Raw genomic sequence first — 17,055 nt, forward strand, 5'->3', positions numbered from 1 at the left:
GAACGCAAGCTTCGTTTCCCAGGCACCACCTCTGGGAACAAACATCTGCCTAGTAACCTTCATGTACCTTGCCTATCATTCAAGAGGAAATTTTGACATACTGACATCTAATCAATCATATCATTTGCAAAGCGCACTACTCATCCGCGAGGGTCTCAAGGCGCTGGTATGGGGAATGCTGCTACTGCTCGAAAAGCCAGGTCTTGAGGTGTTTTCTGAAGGTCAGCAGGTCTTGGGTCTGCCTTAGGTGGATGGGGAGGGTGTTCCAGGTCTTGGCGGCGAGGTGTGAGAACGATCTGCCACCGGAGGTCGTTCTACGGAAGCGGGGGACTGTGGAGAGGGTGAGGTCGACGAAGCGGAGCTGGCGGGTGGGGGTGTAGAAGCTGAGTCGTCTGTAGAGATATGCTGGTCCGGTGTTGTGCAGTGCCTTGTGTGCGTGGGTGAAGAGCTTGAAGGTAATCCTCTTGTTGACCGGGAGCCAATGCAGGTCTCTCAGGTGGGGTGTGATGCGGCTGCATCGAGGGATGTCGAGGATCAGGCGTTCAGAGGCTCTCTGGATGCGTTGGAGCAGTCTCGGGAGTTTGGCCAAGGCTCCTGTGTAGAGGGCGTTTCCGTTGTCCAACCTGCTGCTGACGAGGGCCTGGCTGACTGTTCTTCTAGTTTCGGTGGGGATCCACTTGTAGATCCTGCGGAGCATGCAGAGGGTGTTGAAGCAGGAGGAGGAGACGGTGTTGACCTGTTTAGTCATGGTGAGGGTGGAGTCGAGGATGACCCCTAGGTTGCGTGAGTGGTCGGTGGGGCGGTTACCAGTGCAGTCGGCCACCAGGAGTCATCCCAGGCCGAAGGGGTGGATCAGAGGATAAGGACCTCTGTCTTGTCCGAGTTCAGCTTCAGTCGGCTGTTCCTCATTCATTCAGCGACGGCCTTCATTCCTTAATGAAGGTTGGTTTTGGCGGTGTGGGTGTCCTTGGTGAGGGAGAGGATCAGCTGGGTGTCATCGGCGTAGGAGATTATGTTGAGGTTGTGCCGACAGGCGACATGGGCGAGCGGTGCCATGTAGATGTTAAACAGAGTTGGGCTGAGGGATCAGCCCTGGGGTACACCGCAGATCTCGGTGGCTTCGGAGTGGAAGGGGGGGGGGGGGGGGGGGAGGCGGACGCTCTGTGTTCTGCCGGAGAGGAAGGAGGGGGTCCAGTCCAGGGCCTTCTCTTGGATCCCGGCGTTGAGGAGGCGTGGTGGCAGACCGTGTCGAAGGCGGCTGACAGATGCAGGAGGATGAGGAGAGCCGTTTCTCCGTTGTCCAGCAGGAACATGATGTCATCGGTGGCGGCGATGAGGGCAGTCTTGGTGCTGTGGTTGCTGCGGAACCCATACTGGGAAGGGTCCAGGATGTTGTTCTCCTCGAGGTAGCGGATCAGTTGTTCGTTGACTGTCTTATTGATGACCTTTGCAGGGAAGGGGAGCAGGGAGATGGGCCAAAAGTTCTTGAGGTCCTTGGGGTCTGCCTTGGGTTTCTTGAGTAAGGCGTTGATTTCGGCATGCTTCCAGCTCTCCGGCAAGGTTGCTGTCTCAAAGGAGGTGTTGATGACTATCCAGAGATGGGGTGCGATGGCTGTGCTGGCTTTGTTGAAGATGTGGTGTGGGCATGGATCTGACAGAGATCCGTAGTGGATGGTGTTCATGATCTTGATGGTGTCGTCGTCATTGATGTTGGTCCAGGAGAGCAGCCGGTTGGTGCGGATGGTGGTCATGGAGGCGGAGGTCTCAGTGGTTGTCGGGGCGTTGAAGCTGTCGTGGATGTCTGCGATCTTGCGGTGGAAAATGGTGGCCAGCGAGTCGCACAGGTCTTGCGAGGGTGGGACGTCGTTCGTGTTGGAGCTGGGGTTGGAGAATTCCTTCACGATGTCGAACAGCTCTTTGCTGTTGTGCGCATTGTTGTCTAGGAGGTCTCCTGGATAACAATCGAAGCAGCCAACAAGGTATTAAAAATAGCTAATACACTTAAGCTTTTGAGGATACAGGTGACCCTCCCCAGCGAACCAGCTTACTAATACCCCTGGCAATGGGCACAAAGGGAGAGGTCACTTTCAAACCCACAAAAAGCACACATTCAGTCCTAAGAAATTCCCTAAGCAAGTGTCCTAGGAAAACTTACGTGGCAGTTCCACCATACGATCAGAAAGACAAAAGACTATTGGTAAAGGTCCACAACAGAAGCTGGGCTTCGGGTAAATTGAATAAATCTACATCGCAACAACGACTGCAGCAAAACAGCTTAAGATCAAACATGGAATTTCCGGATCTGCTCACAGGACATCAAAGGCCTGCAAAACTAACTCAATGATTGTGACACACTAGCATACCTTACTTTGCTTCAGGTGATTTTGCTACAAGAAACCTGGGAAGTGGCCCACCAACATTACAAGGCTACATTAGTTTCTTAAAGCCTAAACAAAAGAATCGCCTTACAGTCGCCACATTAGGGACCTGGTAATGTAAATCTCAGCTGCACCAAACTGAGTTTATAAATCAAAGATAATAATTTGGGCATGCATGCAAAGTGTTCAAACCATCTTTCGCTGAGAGATCAGCAAGCTCGCACTGGCTTTTCTGAATTTTTATATACCACCAAAAGCAAAGGCCAAACAAAGAGCTTTTGAACATCCAAAAACCGAGATCAGTTAACTGCAGGAAGGGCCATATTTTCAGGGGCTTTAACATGAATTTGTTAGGATCACAGCAAGATGACAACTGCTCAGAATGTGCAATGGGCAATTCCAACTCGGACTCAAAGTCGCTCCTTTAAGTTTCAAAAAAAGGGCAGAGAGCTCATCAACTAATTATAGTTTCTCAACCTGAGGACAGACTATGCCCGCTTTCCTGCGGTTAATCCACTTGCTGCAACTTTTCACAACCACATAGCAGCTCTTTTATAGATTTCACAGTGTTATCAGTCCCCCTCGTTCATCGTATCGACAGCCTTCATACCAAGCAAACTCAGTACAGCTTACAATCATACTGAATTAGCAAAAAGGTCATTTTTGGTGCATATAATCGAGGCGGAGTCCCGTTTGTGACCAATTCACTAGTCATTTGCTGTCCAAAACACCACGCTTACACAGGGCCCTCAGAAGCAAAGTGGTACCATAAGGATGACTGTTTATGAAACAATATAAAAACTAAAACGTTAAGAGCTCTTCTAAAGGAACCAAACAATCATCTCCTGAAAGCTGCTGTGGTAAAATCTAGAACTGCCTACAGAAAATATGGGTGTGACCCAAAAAGAGTGGCAAATAAACTCTAGGCCAGACTTTTGTACGACTTGAAAACCAAAAAACATGAAAGATTCTGGTAAACGGTGAATAACCTAAATGAACTCTCAAAAACTGAACGATGAATATTCAGGAAGAACGCGATCACGAGTAACTCTAAACACACTTTTCTCAGAATATTTCTAAATGCGGACAATCTGATGGCATGCCTTGCTCTAGCAACAATAGAGATTCCACCCAGAACATTTATATATGGCACCATAAGAGGCTCAATGGAAGCACTGTAAAGTTAAAGAAACGAAAGGGCATCTAGTCTCCTGAAGCTGCGGGCAACAACATTCAAAAACCAAATCTCGAAAGCTCACTGCGACGGGGCGCCTGGACCAAACAGCTTCCCTATGGTCATCTTCAAAGAGGACAAAGCATACTGGGCAAAGAAGCTGGAGCCAGTCTTTCACAGTACGGTAACTATGAAGTGCATACCCGCCTCCAGGAAGGGCTCAATTATCTCCCCAATCTACAAGAGTGGAGAGAATTCTGACCCCATCAACTACCAGCTTATAGTGTTTCTTGGCATGGAGTCAAAATACTTTGCTTGTCTCCTCGTAGCCTTAACATCTTGGGCTACCAAACGGCATACAATCCCTTTAAATCAAACAGGGTTTTCAAAGGGCATGATGATAACATCCAAGATACTAGCCTTACTGTTACTGCTTGACCAATGCAAGAATCATCACTATTCTCGGTTTCCCTGCTTTATATAATATAAAGCAGAATTCAACAGAGTTGATCGGAAAGAGCCCTGGAAACATCTAGTCAGCTGGAACATCCCTTGCCCCCTGCAGCAAGCCTGAACCATCTCTCGGCCTTAGCATCCCTCGGCCAGAATCAGCTATGGGACTCAACCTGCAGCTACTCTCAAGTTAAGAGTACTGTAGGAAATAAAACAGTCAAGTGGGCCTTCCTGCTGGCCAATAAGAAGGTATTCTCAATATGAACGCACACTTGGCTAACAATAGCTGCTTACAAAACCCTAGTACCTGAACCATACTTGGGTGCAGGCATCAGGGCTCATACCAAAAGAAGCTCATTGAAATATCACCTTGTCTACCTGCCTTCGTCCTTAGACGTGCCACCTTGGCAACGCACCAACAGCAGAGAGGCATGCAGATTATGCAGCCAATGCCCAAAATCCATGGTACACCAAATCTGCATATACATTTCTACCCTGGAGGATCGAAAAGCCACACTAAAAGCAACGTTCAACATCAGGAAGATACGCCACTGCAAACAGGCAGTTATAGCCTGTTTTAGTCCTTCAGATATACAGCTAAATTGCAGACTGGTGAAATACTTGGCTAGAGTTTAGCAGAAACTTAGGACTCTGGCAGCTGAAAAAAATGACAAACCCAGGCCAAGCACGGAATTCTGCTTTCTTTGAGCTCAAGATCAGCAAGTACTGCCACTTTAGTGCATCTTCTTGCACAGTTGAGCACAGTCACTTCACACACCTTAAACCAAATAGGCATCTTATAACGGAAACCGGGGGTACTCGCCTCAAAGGATTTCAAGTAACGATGCCACAGCAATCCCTGAACAGAATCTCCATGCTCTACAATATCAGTACTGAGCTCTGCTGATCAGGAGTTCACGGACATAACCACAAACACCCTTTTTAGAGACTGTAGTAACTGTATTGCTGTAATTTACAACCCACAGTGTTTACTATGCGGCGCAAGTTGAACTTTTGTTTATAATTATTTTTAACTACTGTTCACATTCCACTGGCTAGTGCAACAGTTTTAATTAACTGTGCACTTAAAAAAATAAACTCGAACTGGTATATTCATAGAGAATAAGAAAAGATGGAATTCAACATATTTATAAACATACTAAAATTTGGAATTGCTTGCTACTAGTGGCCCTCCACTAGGGGGAGGAGCGTCGCTCCACTACTTTTAGCAACGCAAAGAAAGAAAAATAAAATGATAATAACTTGTCGTTATAATCATTTATTTGTTCCTGCTGCTTGGCAGCTTTGCGGGCCGGCCTGCTCTGATCTCAGAGTAGAAAGAAGGAGTGGTGCGCACTCTGTAAGGTGTGCAATGACTGTTTGACCAGCCCTCAGTGGTCAGCCAAACAGTCATGCGCACTTTGCATGTTCTCCGCTCAGTCTGCATTGCAGCCTGGGTGGAGAACAGGCATAGGTTCCTAGTCCCTGGCTAGGCACCGAACCATGATGCTCAGAGCAATCACAATGCTGCATTGCAGCACTGTGATTGGCTATGGGAAGCTTGGGAGCTTACTGCTTGCCCAGAAGCGAGGAAGGAGGAGAGGCGTTGGCTGGTAACTTTTATTTTTTAAATCCCTCCTCCCCACCCCACTGCTGCTCCTGTCAATTACCTTTCTGCACATGCTGGACAGCTGTAAGAAATTCTGTGCACTTCTCCTCATCAGGGATTTCAAATAGACGTTCCATGGTCCGGGGATCTGCTTGTATCCGGATTTTGCAGACACCTGCGTTGAAAACATTTTTTTTGTTTAAAACCAGCATGAGGATGGCACTCTTCACTGCAGCTAAAGTAAACTAACTTTTAAGAATGTGAACTGCAAATATGCTGTAACAGTGGCTAAAATTATATGGCATATTAGTCTTAATTAAGCATATCGAACAATAAATTATACAACTTTTATTTGTTTTGATTAGGAAGCCTGTTTTAAACTCTATGAGGGCCAAACGCCGGCAAATTCAAGAGAAAGTCATGAGTAAATCTGGGGTAATACAGAAAAGGCTTTGCAAGTTAAGTCGTTTTTATATTAAGGCAAATTATGCGTAATATTTGGACACATTTACATTTTCAAATACACTGATAAAAAAATGCACGCCCAAAAACTTTCAGTGGATTATATTCAAAATGACTTTAACCAACAATAATGATATTTCTTTATATAAAACAATCGGAAAAATAGACTATTTTCCTTTAACCTTTATTTGACTTTTTTTCGGCAATTGCTATAAAAGCAGATATAATAATAAGTTAAAACAATAACATCAGTAAAAAATTAAAATCTGGAGTTATACAATTGTTTTAAAAAAAAGGGACATAAGAACTAGCAGCGTATCAGGACAACGTCACAACAATTTTAAGTAGGAGACAAAGTTTATTTCAGAACACCTAGACATAATTGCACTGCAACAAGCGGGCTGGAAGACAATATTAAAAAACAGCATACAATTTGTAAAATCACCGGAAACTGCAAAATAAAACACACAGGTTCTGGACGAAAGGCATTGAGCAGCAAAAGGACGACCCTTTCCTGACAGTCTCCACATATATGTGAGAAAGCGAGAAATAGCAAATACAATTAGTTGAGCAGTATCTACCGTAAGTATCCTAGGTGCAATTTTGTGGTTACTAATGCTCAGCTTGCAGGACAGCAGCAAGATCCACTTCCTCCAATGTACATGATATTGCAGACAAAAACTACAGGACATAGTCTACAGTTATCTTAGCCTCAGGACAAAACGGACTGCTGCAGGTCAGATTCAGCATTGTTCTAGGAACGTTGTCACTGCCCAGTAAATGATCGAAGCAGCAAGGTACCGTAGCGGAACTGGATATACAGAGATCTAGCAGCCGGGTGCTCAATTGTTTCTTTGTACTCTTCCAGACAATAGGTGTCTTTAAATTCCATAAAAGTGGGGTCAGGTTACCTGCCCACCGTCCCACTCATGTGAAATCTACCATCTGGATGTTTCCTTAAGCATGAACTTGGAAACGCCAGACAATGTTTCCGAATGGGCCCACATATTTTTGCACCCTATCTCTTCAAGACTGCGCCTAATATGCCTCAGCCATGGGATCCTGATAGCTCCAGGAAGTTTTGAAATTTCTTCCAAGCCCAGCTGAAAGGACAATAAGTCTGCGGAGGACCAGTTCCTCCTCTATTACAGCAGGGGTCTGAGGGACAAAGGTCGAATGTCAAGGTCTAATCTAAGTGGCACTAGTGGAGTGCTGGCAGTAAGATTGGTGGGGAGTCGGTGAAAACGATTTCCAGGCAGTTCCATATTACTGACAATGTCGTGCCCCCAGAGTCCCACACCGTATAGAGAATCCCCTTAAACTCTCTGTCCCCCGAAGAGCTCTGGCGAAAGCTCAACCCAGTAGAGTCTCTCAGGATACCACCAGTATAATATTATCGTCTGGGTTTACAGTTTTGGATCTGCGGCTTCCATCCAAAATGCTCACTGAGGGTGAGCCCAAGTATTCAAATGTGCAGACCCTCTCCAGTTAAGAACAATTAACGACTGAGTGCGACCTAGCCATCTGGCAGGGATTAATTACCATATATTTAGTTTCCTTAAGGCTCATTTGCAGCCCTCTCTGCTGCAGAAGACACTGAAGGAGTAGTTTCTGTCCTGTAACTCCAGTTCTGTAGTAGGGGTATCTCTGTTATAGTCATAATCTAGTGAATTGTCCCGCCCATGTGCGTGGACCCCGGCAATCAAAAATAATCTCTTAAGTTGTCAAAATAATGCAGAAACTGCAAAGACACTTAAGAGAGAATTTAAAGACAAATAATGCAGCCTACATCCACAGGCTACACTGTCCAGTACTTCAACTAGAAATTCCACCAAAAAACACCACACATAAAACAGCCTGCAGTTTCTACCATAGAGAAACCTGCCTCCCCCAGTCAAAGACTCTGGAATGATAGAGAGGAAGGTAGGGACAGACAAGCCCCATAGGCTGCCATTATGTGGCTTAAATAGGATACTGTGCCTTTAAGAGAACTTTCCAGAACTTCTCCCAGTATCCCAGAATGCATAGCAGGTCCCTCTACTTTCAGTTCTTTTTGAAGGCAAAGCACGCCAGACCTGTCGCATTCTTTACATGATGAAAAATCTCCACCGGGGAGGAGGGCGGGCGCTTATGACTAGAACAGATACCCCTACTACAGAACTGGAGTTACAGGACAGAAACTACTCCTTCTGTAGTAGGGGATCTCTGTGTATAGTCATAATCTAGTGAATAGAATGGCAAGCCCATCCCCACACCAAAGCGGCGGTGGAGAATAATACATAACGCCACTACTGTGCGAACAAATTCCGCAGCGAAGCCTGCCCAACCTGAGCGTCTGCTCTGGCGTCCGTGTCCAGGCAGTAATGCTTAGCAAAGGTATGAACCGACTTCCAAGTGGCTGCCTTGCATATTTCAGCAATCGGCACGTTACGGAGCAGAGCCGTCGTGGCAGCTTTGCCCCTGGTGGAATGAGCCTTAGGCTTACCTCCTAAGGTCTTATTAGCTTTCTGATAACACAATTGTATGCAGGACACAATCCACCTAGAAATGGACTGCTAAGAGGTCGCAAGACCCGTCCTGACCGATCCATAATTGATAAACAACTGGTCAGACCTACGAATATCTTTGGTTTTATCCAGATAAAATTTCAACACCCTCCTCACATCCAGGGAATGGAGAGACCTCTCCGCTGGGGATGAAGGGTTCTGAAAAAACGTAGGCAAAGTTATAGTCTGGTTGACATGAAAATCAGAAATAACCTTGGGAAGAAATTTAGGGTGAGTACGCATAACAACCTTAGCAGCATGAAATACAGTGTAAGGTTCATTACAACACAACGCCTGAATTTCACTCACCCTGCGGGCCGATGTAATGGCCACGAGGAACGCCGCCTTCCAGGACAGGTGCTGCAACGAAGCCTTATGAATAGGTTCAAAAGGCTCCTTCATCAATCTGGACAGCACCACATTCAATTCCCATGAAGGCGAGGGAAGCCTGACAGGAGGGAATACTTTCTTCAAACCTTCCAGAAAATCTTTGATCACAGGGATCTGGAAAAAGGAAGTCTGTGAAGGGCATTTCCTGTAGGCAGTCAACGCAGCAAGATGCACCTTAATGGAATGGACATTAAGGCCAGACTGCGCCAAATGTAAAAGGTAAGGAAGGATGACATCTTCCTTGCAGGTCGTAGGATCATGGTTCTTAGACTGGCACCAGATACAAAACCTCTTCCACTTATAGGCATACGACGTCCGAGTGGAAGGTCTCTTAGACTCCTTCAGTATGTCCATGCAATCATCGGGCAGATTCAGATGGCCATATTGCACTATCTCAGGAGCCATGCCGCCAAACTCAAAGACGAGAGGTTGGGGTGCAACATCCGTCCCCCGAACTTCGTGAGAAGGTCCGGCCTGCACGGCAACCGAATGTGAGGAAGGAGAGACCGGTGAAGTAGGTCCGTGAACCACCACTGCCTGGGCCACTCCGGGGCGATGAGAATCCTCCGAGCTCTAGACCGGGCCAGCTTGATGAGCACCGCCGGAATCAGGGGAATGGGGGGAAAAGCGTACAGAAAACTGTTCGTCCAGTTGATCCATAACGCATTCCCCAGCGTCCCTTGCTGGAAGTACCTGGAGGCGAAGTCTCTGCACTTGCTGTTTTTGGCGGTGGCGAACAAATCTACGTCTGGAGTTCCCCACCTTGCGAAGACTTCTCCTAGTACTTAGTCGTTTATGACCCATTCGTGGTTTTCCTGGAGCAGTCTGCTCAGTGCGTCTGCCTGAACATTCTGCACACCTGGTAGATGGGTGGCCGTTATCGTCAATCCTCTGGCCAGGAGCCAGTGCCAGATCGTCTGCGCCTCCTGTGACAGAGTGCGCGATCTCGAGCCCCCCTGCTTGTTGAGGTAATACATCGTGGTGGTATTGTCCGTCTGTACAAGCAGAGAGTTGGTCCGGAAGGACGGAAGAAAGGCCTTCAGCGCCAAGTGAACAGCCCTGAGTTCCAGGAAATTGATGTGATACGTGGCCTCCATCGGTGACCACGTGCCTTGAATCTGTAGAGTCCCGGAGTGCGCTCCCCATCCCAGAAGAGACGCATCCGTCACGACAGTCTGTGTGGGAATGTCCTTGTGAAAGGGTACCCCTCTGAGGAGATTCTCCGCCGAACACCACCACTTCAGAGACTGAAGAGCATGCAGCGACAGTCGAATCTTGTCGTCCCAAGATCCTTTCCTCTGATCCCTCTGGTCCTCCAAGCACTCCTGCAGCGGTCTCATGTGCAGCCGTGCGTGTGGCGTCAGGAAGATACAAGAGGCCATCGATCCCAGTAGAGAAGACACCGTCCTCACTGTCGTAGATGGAGTCGTCATAAGACCCTGAGCCTTCCGAAGGAGTGATAATCGTCGCTCTTCCGAAGGAGACACGCTTGCTGACAGCGTATTGATGGAGGCTCCCAAGTACTGTATGCATTGGACCGGAGTCGGGACAGACTTGGCCATGTTGATGTGCAGTCCCAGCTTGTTCAAGAGAACGCACGTCTTCTGGAAGTGTGCTCGCGCTTCCGAGAAGGAGGATGCCTTGATCAACCAATCGTCCAAGTACAGGTAGACGAACACCTTGTGCTTCCTCAGGTGCGCTGCTACCACCGCCATGCACTCCGAGAACGTTCTCGGCGCAGACTTCAGTCCGAATGGGAGTACTGTGTATTGATAGTGATTGGTGCCGACTTGGAACCGCAGGAACTTCCTGTGTTTGTGTGCAATGGGCACATGGAAGTAAGCATCCTGTAGGTCTATAGCGCATAGCCAGTCTCCCTGTTGCAACTGAGGGTAAATCTGATGCAACGACAGCATGCTGAACTTTTCTCTGCGAATCCATTTGTTTGCCTGTCGCAAATCCAGAATGGGCCTGAACTCGTTCTTGTCCTTCGTGCGAACCAGAAAGAACCGGGAGTACAGACCTCTTCCTCTCTGAGCCCGAGGTACGTCTTCTATCGCCCTTTTCCTCAACAGGACATCCGCTTCCGCCTGAAGCTCGCGCAGTTGAAACTGCGAGCTGACCGGGGGAATAGCTGGAGGAGGGCTGGTGAACCGAAGACTGTATTCATTGCAAACAATATTCACCACCCACTTGTCCTGAGTAATTTTTCTCCACTCTGCCAGAAAAAATTGGATGCTTCCCCCTACCGGAGTGGGTAACGGATCCGGGGGAAGTAAGTTCCTAGGGCCTAGACCCAGCCTGGCCCTTGGGCGCCGGAGCCGACTGCTGGCCTCCCCTGCCCTTCTGGCGCTTCTGGAACGGCTTACGGAACTGCTGTTGCTGTTGCGAGTGCCCCGAAGCCTGTCCTCGCCCTCGGCCTTGTCCGCCGAACCGCCGTTGGAAGGGGCGGTACTGCTTCTTGGTCTCTTTGGGCTTCTCCAGGCCCACAGCCGTCAGCGTTTCGGCCTCCGCCTTCATGCGGGCCATTTCATCATCCGCATGCTTCCCGAAGAGGGTCTCACCGGAGAACGGCAGATTGGCCACCCTCTGCTGTGCGTCCGGTTTCAGGGACGTAAGCCGGAGCCATGCGTGGCGCCGTTGGTTGATTCCGTGGCAAAATCCGTGAGCCGCCAACAGGGAAGAGTCCGCTGCCGCGCTGATTATCTGGTTGGCCACCAGCATCCCCTCACTCAGGACTTCCATGAAGTCTTCACGCTGCTCCCGAGGTAAATGCTCCGCAAAGCGCTCGAGGGAGTCCCAGAGGGCGCGGTCGTATCGGCCCAACAGAGCCATGGCACTCGCCGCTTTCATGGAGGTGGCGGAAGTTCCACAGACTTTTCTCCCCGCCGAATCCATCCACCTTGACTCCTTGTCCGGGGGAACCGTGGAGGACGGAGTGGTGGCATGCTGCTTGCGGGCCGCCGTGACGATGACAGAGTCAGGCGGAGGCTCCGTTCTCAAAAAGGCCGGATCCGAGTCGGGAGCCCGGTACTTCTTTAGTAATCTTGATGGAGCCGCCCTCGTCACCGCCGGGGTGAGAAACAGAGCCATAGCCGGTTCTTCCAGGCCCGGCACCAGAGGCAGGGGAGGACGAGACAGGTGCTTTTGATGAAGAGTCTCGAAAATGACCGACGTCTTCGGAGTAGGCACCGTCAGGGATATGCCTAGCTTCGCAGTGCCCCTCAACAGGACGTCCTGAAACGCCACCAGGTCATCTATCGGGGACACTCTGGTGTCCGGTGACCCCGATAGGGTAGGGGAATAATCCCTGGTCCCAGAGGACCTCGTGTGTGAGCGAGATTCGCGCCTCCTACGGCGGTGTCTCGATCTCGTGGATGATCTGCGCCGCGATCTCTCCTTCCTCCCAGAGCGAGAGCGAGACCTGCCAGCTCGTGGGCGCTCCTTCGGTTTACGTGGAGGGGTCTTCCTTGGTTCCTCACGGGGTTTCGTCGGTTCCTCCCGGGGTTTCGGTTTTGGAGTCCCCTTAGGAGGAACAGGCAGGGACGGCAGGGAAGTGGACCTCGGAGGAGGAACCTTCGGCTGCGGGGTGGGCCCATGCGGAGGGACCGGAGGTGGAGGAGGATCTCCTGAAGGCAGTGGCGGTTTGGGTGGAGGGTCCTCCTTAGGAACAGGGGGAGGAGTCGGAGTCCTGGGCCGAGAAGGCGTGTACACTTCCGAGTACACCGAGCCCGGTGACTCCTTAGGCGAAGGGCGCGGAGAGCCAGCCCCATCAGCAGACGACCGCTTCCTCTTGCGTCCCCCACTGGAAGCAGCGTGACTCCTGGGACTAGAATCCCTTTTGCGCCGTTTTGGAGAGGGTGACCGACTCCTCGACGCTGACCGCTGTCTGCTGGATGCAGAGCGACGCTTCTCCGGCGTCGAACGACGCTTCCTGGACTCCGGCATCGATCGCCGTCTCCTCGGCGTCGACCCTCTTCTCCTCGGCGTCGACCGTCGACTCCTCGACGTTGACCTCCTCTTCCTCGACGACTCACGTCGCCCTCTCGACGTCGGGCGTTCCGTCTTCGACGACGAACGCCGCCGTCGTCTTGAGCCCCTCGACGTCGATCGGCGGTGTCGCCTCGACGGCGATCGACTGTGTCGCCTCGACGGCGATCGAAGGTGTCGCCTCGACGGCGACCGACGGTGTCGCCCCGACGGCGAGCGTCGGTGCCGCTTCGACGGCGAGCGCCGATACACGTCACTTTGCCTTCGGCGTCGGTAGGAAGATCTCGACGTCGACGAAGACGATGACGTCGACGGTGGCTTCGACGTCGGCTTCTCCTTTGACGGCGAGCCGCCACGGCGTCTCGACCCAGAGCCCCGGGGAGAAGGGGAGCACGCCGTCATCCCTCTCGACGCCGTCGTCGATGCCATCGACGTCGACGGAGAATGGGACCGTTTGCTGGACTTCCTGCCCCCGGGGAGCCCCCCAGGGGCCTCAGCAGAGGCAGAGGGAACCTTCCCAGGCTGCCCAGACCCACCTGCAGCCCGCAGACGCCTATCCTCCAGGCCAGCCAGCCTGATCTTCAATCTGTCCCTCAGGGTCCGAGCAGAAAGCTGCTGGCAGATGACACAATCCTCAGGGACATGATCTTCTGGAAGGCACACGATGCAGACATCATGGGGGTCACTCTTGGCCTTCTTCCTCTCACATGCTGGGCACTTAACAAAAAGGCCAGGCATTTTGGAGCCCCAAAACGCCTAAAACAGCACAAAAAGGAGAAGAGAACACCAAGAAGTAAACTGCAACACTTTTAGAAATCAAAAGTGCAAAAACAATTCCAATAAACCCTTGAAAAAGGGAGAGCTCAATGCCAGGGTCCTGTAAGCAGGAGCCGGAAAAAAGAACTGAAAGTAGAGGGACCTGCTATGCATTCTGGGATACTGGGAGAAGTTCTGGAAAGTTCTCTTAAAGGCACAGTATCCTATTTAAGCCACATAATGGCAGCCTATGGGGCTTGTCTGTCCCTACCTTCCTCTCTATCATTCCAGAGTCTTTGACTGGGGGAGGCAGGTTTCTCTATGGTAGAAACTGCAGGCTGTTTTATGTGTGGTATTTTTTGGTGGAATTTCTAGTTGAAGTACTGGACAGTGTAGCCTGTGGATGTAGGCTGCATTATTTGTCTTTAAATTCTCTCTTAAGTGTCTTTGCAGTTTCTGCATTATTTTGACAACTTAAGAGATTATTTTTGATTGCCGGGGTCCACGCACATGGGCGGGACTATTCACTAGATTATGACTATACACAGAGATCCCCTACTACAGAACTGGTTCAACACATTTTGGAGACCCATTGGCGATCTTGAGACCAGTAAGGAGTAGTCTGCGAACAGGAGTGTCTGGACCTTCCTGTTTGCCATAAACAGGGTATTATGCTTGTACTGCTCTAGAGTTGTTACCGGGACATTAATGTATAATAGAAAGAAAGTGGAGAAAGAGACACACCCCTGTCTCACCCCCAGGACACTGGAATGGGGTCTGTCAACTCTCCAGCAGGGCCACACCTAACCCACGCATAGTTGTCTAGATGGAGCCTCCTGAACACATCAATCAGATATTTCGTAACCCCCATGTTAGTTAAAGATGCCCACAAGCTCTCCCTGGGAACTAGATTAAAGGCTGACCGAAGGTCAACAAAGAGGCGCCCACCACCAGCGGGACATTCTTCCAGTAGATTAGTTGAAATTGGAGTGCTTGGTCAAGGCTTGTTTCAGCCCTGAAAGAAGCTCGGAGAGGAGTCAATCCTCAATTCAAGCGTGTAACTTGCTCAACAGAATGCAGCTAAAGAGCTGCTGTGAGCGGTCAATAAGGCTAATAGGGGGGTAATTTGACAGGACAGACATAGGACCCTTTTTATAAATTGGGACAATTTCAGCCCCTACTCGGGTCTGTGGTATAATGAACCCAATCATGCTGTTATTGAAGAGAAGCGCAAAATAAGGGCACCAAGTCTCCTGCTCAGCTTTAAACAAGTCCCCAGGCACCTAAACAAGCCCCAGCACTTTGCACAGTGTGATCCAATAAATTTTAACAGCAACTTCACTTGCGGAGATAGGGCTGGGTCCATAATCGATATGGTGGACGAAGCCGCTGCAAGAGGCACAAAATTATTGACATTCCTTTGTCCAATCCCCTGGGGTGGCTGGCCCTTCTGCATGTGTGGCCAAGGTCACACTCTCATTTGGCCTGCCATCCGGAGTCAGCATCTAGCCATTACATGATCTCTTTTGGCCCTGCCCAAAACAGCTGTAAAGGAAGCTCTAGCTTCCTGGATTATAGTGCAGTCCTTGCATCAGAAACACTGTCTGTTGCATTGACCGTATGCTGCTTTAAAAAAAATGTTTTATTGTTGTTCTTGTCATTTGGTTTGGAGACAGAGAGACACAGAGAGAGAGACACAGAGAGAGAGACACAGAGAGAGAGACACAGAGAGAGAGAGACACAGAGAGAGAGACACAGAGAGAGAGAGACACAGAGAGAGAGACACAGAGAGAGAGAGACACAGAGAGAGACACAGAGAGAGAGAGAGAGAGAGACACAGAGAGAGAGAGAGACACAGAGAGAGAGAGACACAGAGAGAGAGAGACACAGAGAGAGAGAGAGACACAGAGAGAGAGAGACACAGAGAGAGAGAGAGACACAGAGAGAGAGAGACACAGAGAGAGAGAGACACAGAGAGAGAGAGACACAGAGAGAGAGAGACACAGAGAGAGAGAGACACAGAGAGAGAGAGACACAGAGAGAGAGGGACACAGAGAGAGAGGGACACAGAGAGAGAGGGACACAGAGAGAGAGGGACACAGAGAGAGAGGGACACAGAGAGAGAGGGACACAGAGAGAGAGGGACACAGAGAGAGAGGGACACAGAGAGAGAGACACAGAGAGAGAGACACAGAGAGAGAGACACAGAGAGAGAGACACAGAGAGAGAGACACAGAGAGAGAGACACAGAGAGAGAGACACAGAGAGAGAGACACAGAGAGAGAGACACAGAGAGAGAGACAGAGAGAGAGACAGAGAGAGAGACAGAGAGAGAGACAGAGAGAGAGACAGAGAGAGAGACAGAGAGAGACAGAGAGGGCGATAGATGGATAGATAGAGGGCGATAGATGGATAGATAGAGGGCGATAGATGGATAGATAGAGGGCGATAGATGGATAGATAGAGGGCGATAGATGGATAGATAGAGGGCGATAGATGGATAGATAGAGGGCGATAGATGGATAGATAGAGGGCGATAGATGGATAGATAGAGGGCGATAGATGGATAGATAGAGGGCGATAGATGGATAGATAGAGGGCGATAGATGGATAGATAGAGGGCGATAGATGGATAGATGGAGGGCGATAGATAAATGGAGGGCGATAGATAAATGGAGGGCGATAGATAAATGGAGGGCGATAGATAAATGGAGGGCGATAGATAAATGGAGGGCGATAGATAAATGGAGGGCGATAGATAAATGGAGGGCGATAGATAAATGGAGGGCGATAGATAAATGGAGGGCGATAGATAAATGGAGGGCGATAGATAAATGGAGGGCGATAGATAAATGGAGGGCGATAGATAAATGGAGGGCGATAGATAAATGGAGGGCGATAGATAAATGGAGGGCGATAGATAAATGGAGGGCGATAGATAAATGGAGGGCGATAGATAAATGGAGGGCGATAGATAAATGGAGGGCGATAGATAAATGGAGGGCGATAGATAAATGGAGGGCGATAGATAAAGTGAGGGTGATAGATAAAGTGAGGGTGATAGATAAAGTGAGGGTGATAGATAGAATGAGGCAGATAGATAGATTGGTAAATAGATAGAGAGTGAGGGCGACAGATAGAGGGAGTGCAATAGATGTGTGTGGTTATGTGTGTGGTTGTGTGGGAGGTTGTGTGGGAGGTTGTGTGGGAGGTTGTGTGTGTGGTTGTGTGTGTGGTTGTGTGTGTGGTCGTGTGTGTGTGTAGTTGGGTGTGGCTGTGTGTGTGGTCGTGTGTGCA

At 49.6% G+C, this 17,055-nt stretch overlaps 1 protein-coding gene across 2 annotated transcripts in view; it reads right to left on the reverse strand.

Annotated features, from left to right (window-relative positions):
• The window catches only part of OCRL (OCRL inositol polyphosphate-5-phosphatase), a 611,352-nt gene that overhangs the window by 477,406 nt on the left and 116,891 nt on the right, over nucleotides 1-17,055 (reverse strand). For both annotated transcript variants that reach the window (XM_086918813.1, XM_086918814.1), the window contains exon 5: nucleotides 5,676-5,789. In XM_086918813.1, the coding sequence (XP_086774939.1) occupies nucleotides 5,676-5,789 (114 nt within the window). The remainder of the gene's footprint in view (nucleotides 1-5,675; nucleotides 5,790-17,055) is intronic.

Source organism: Lissotriton vulgaris, chromosome 4_1 (assembly GCF_964263255.1).
Source record: "Lissotriton vulgaris chromosome 4_1, aLisVul1.2, whole genome shotgun sequence".
Lineage (NCBI taxonomy): Eukaryota > Metazoa > Chordata > Amphibia > Caudata > Salamandridae > Lissotriton > Lissotriton vulgaris.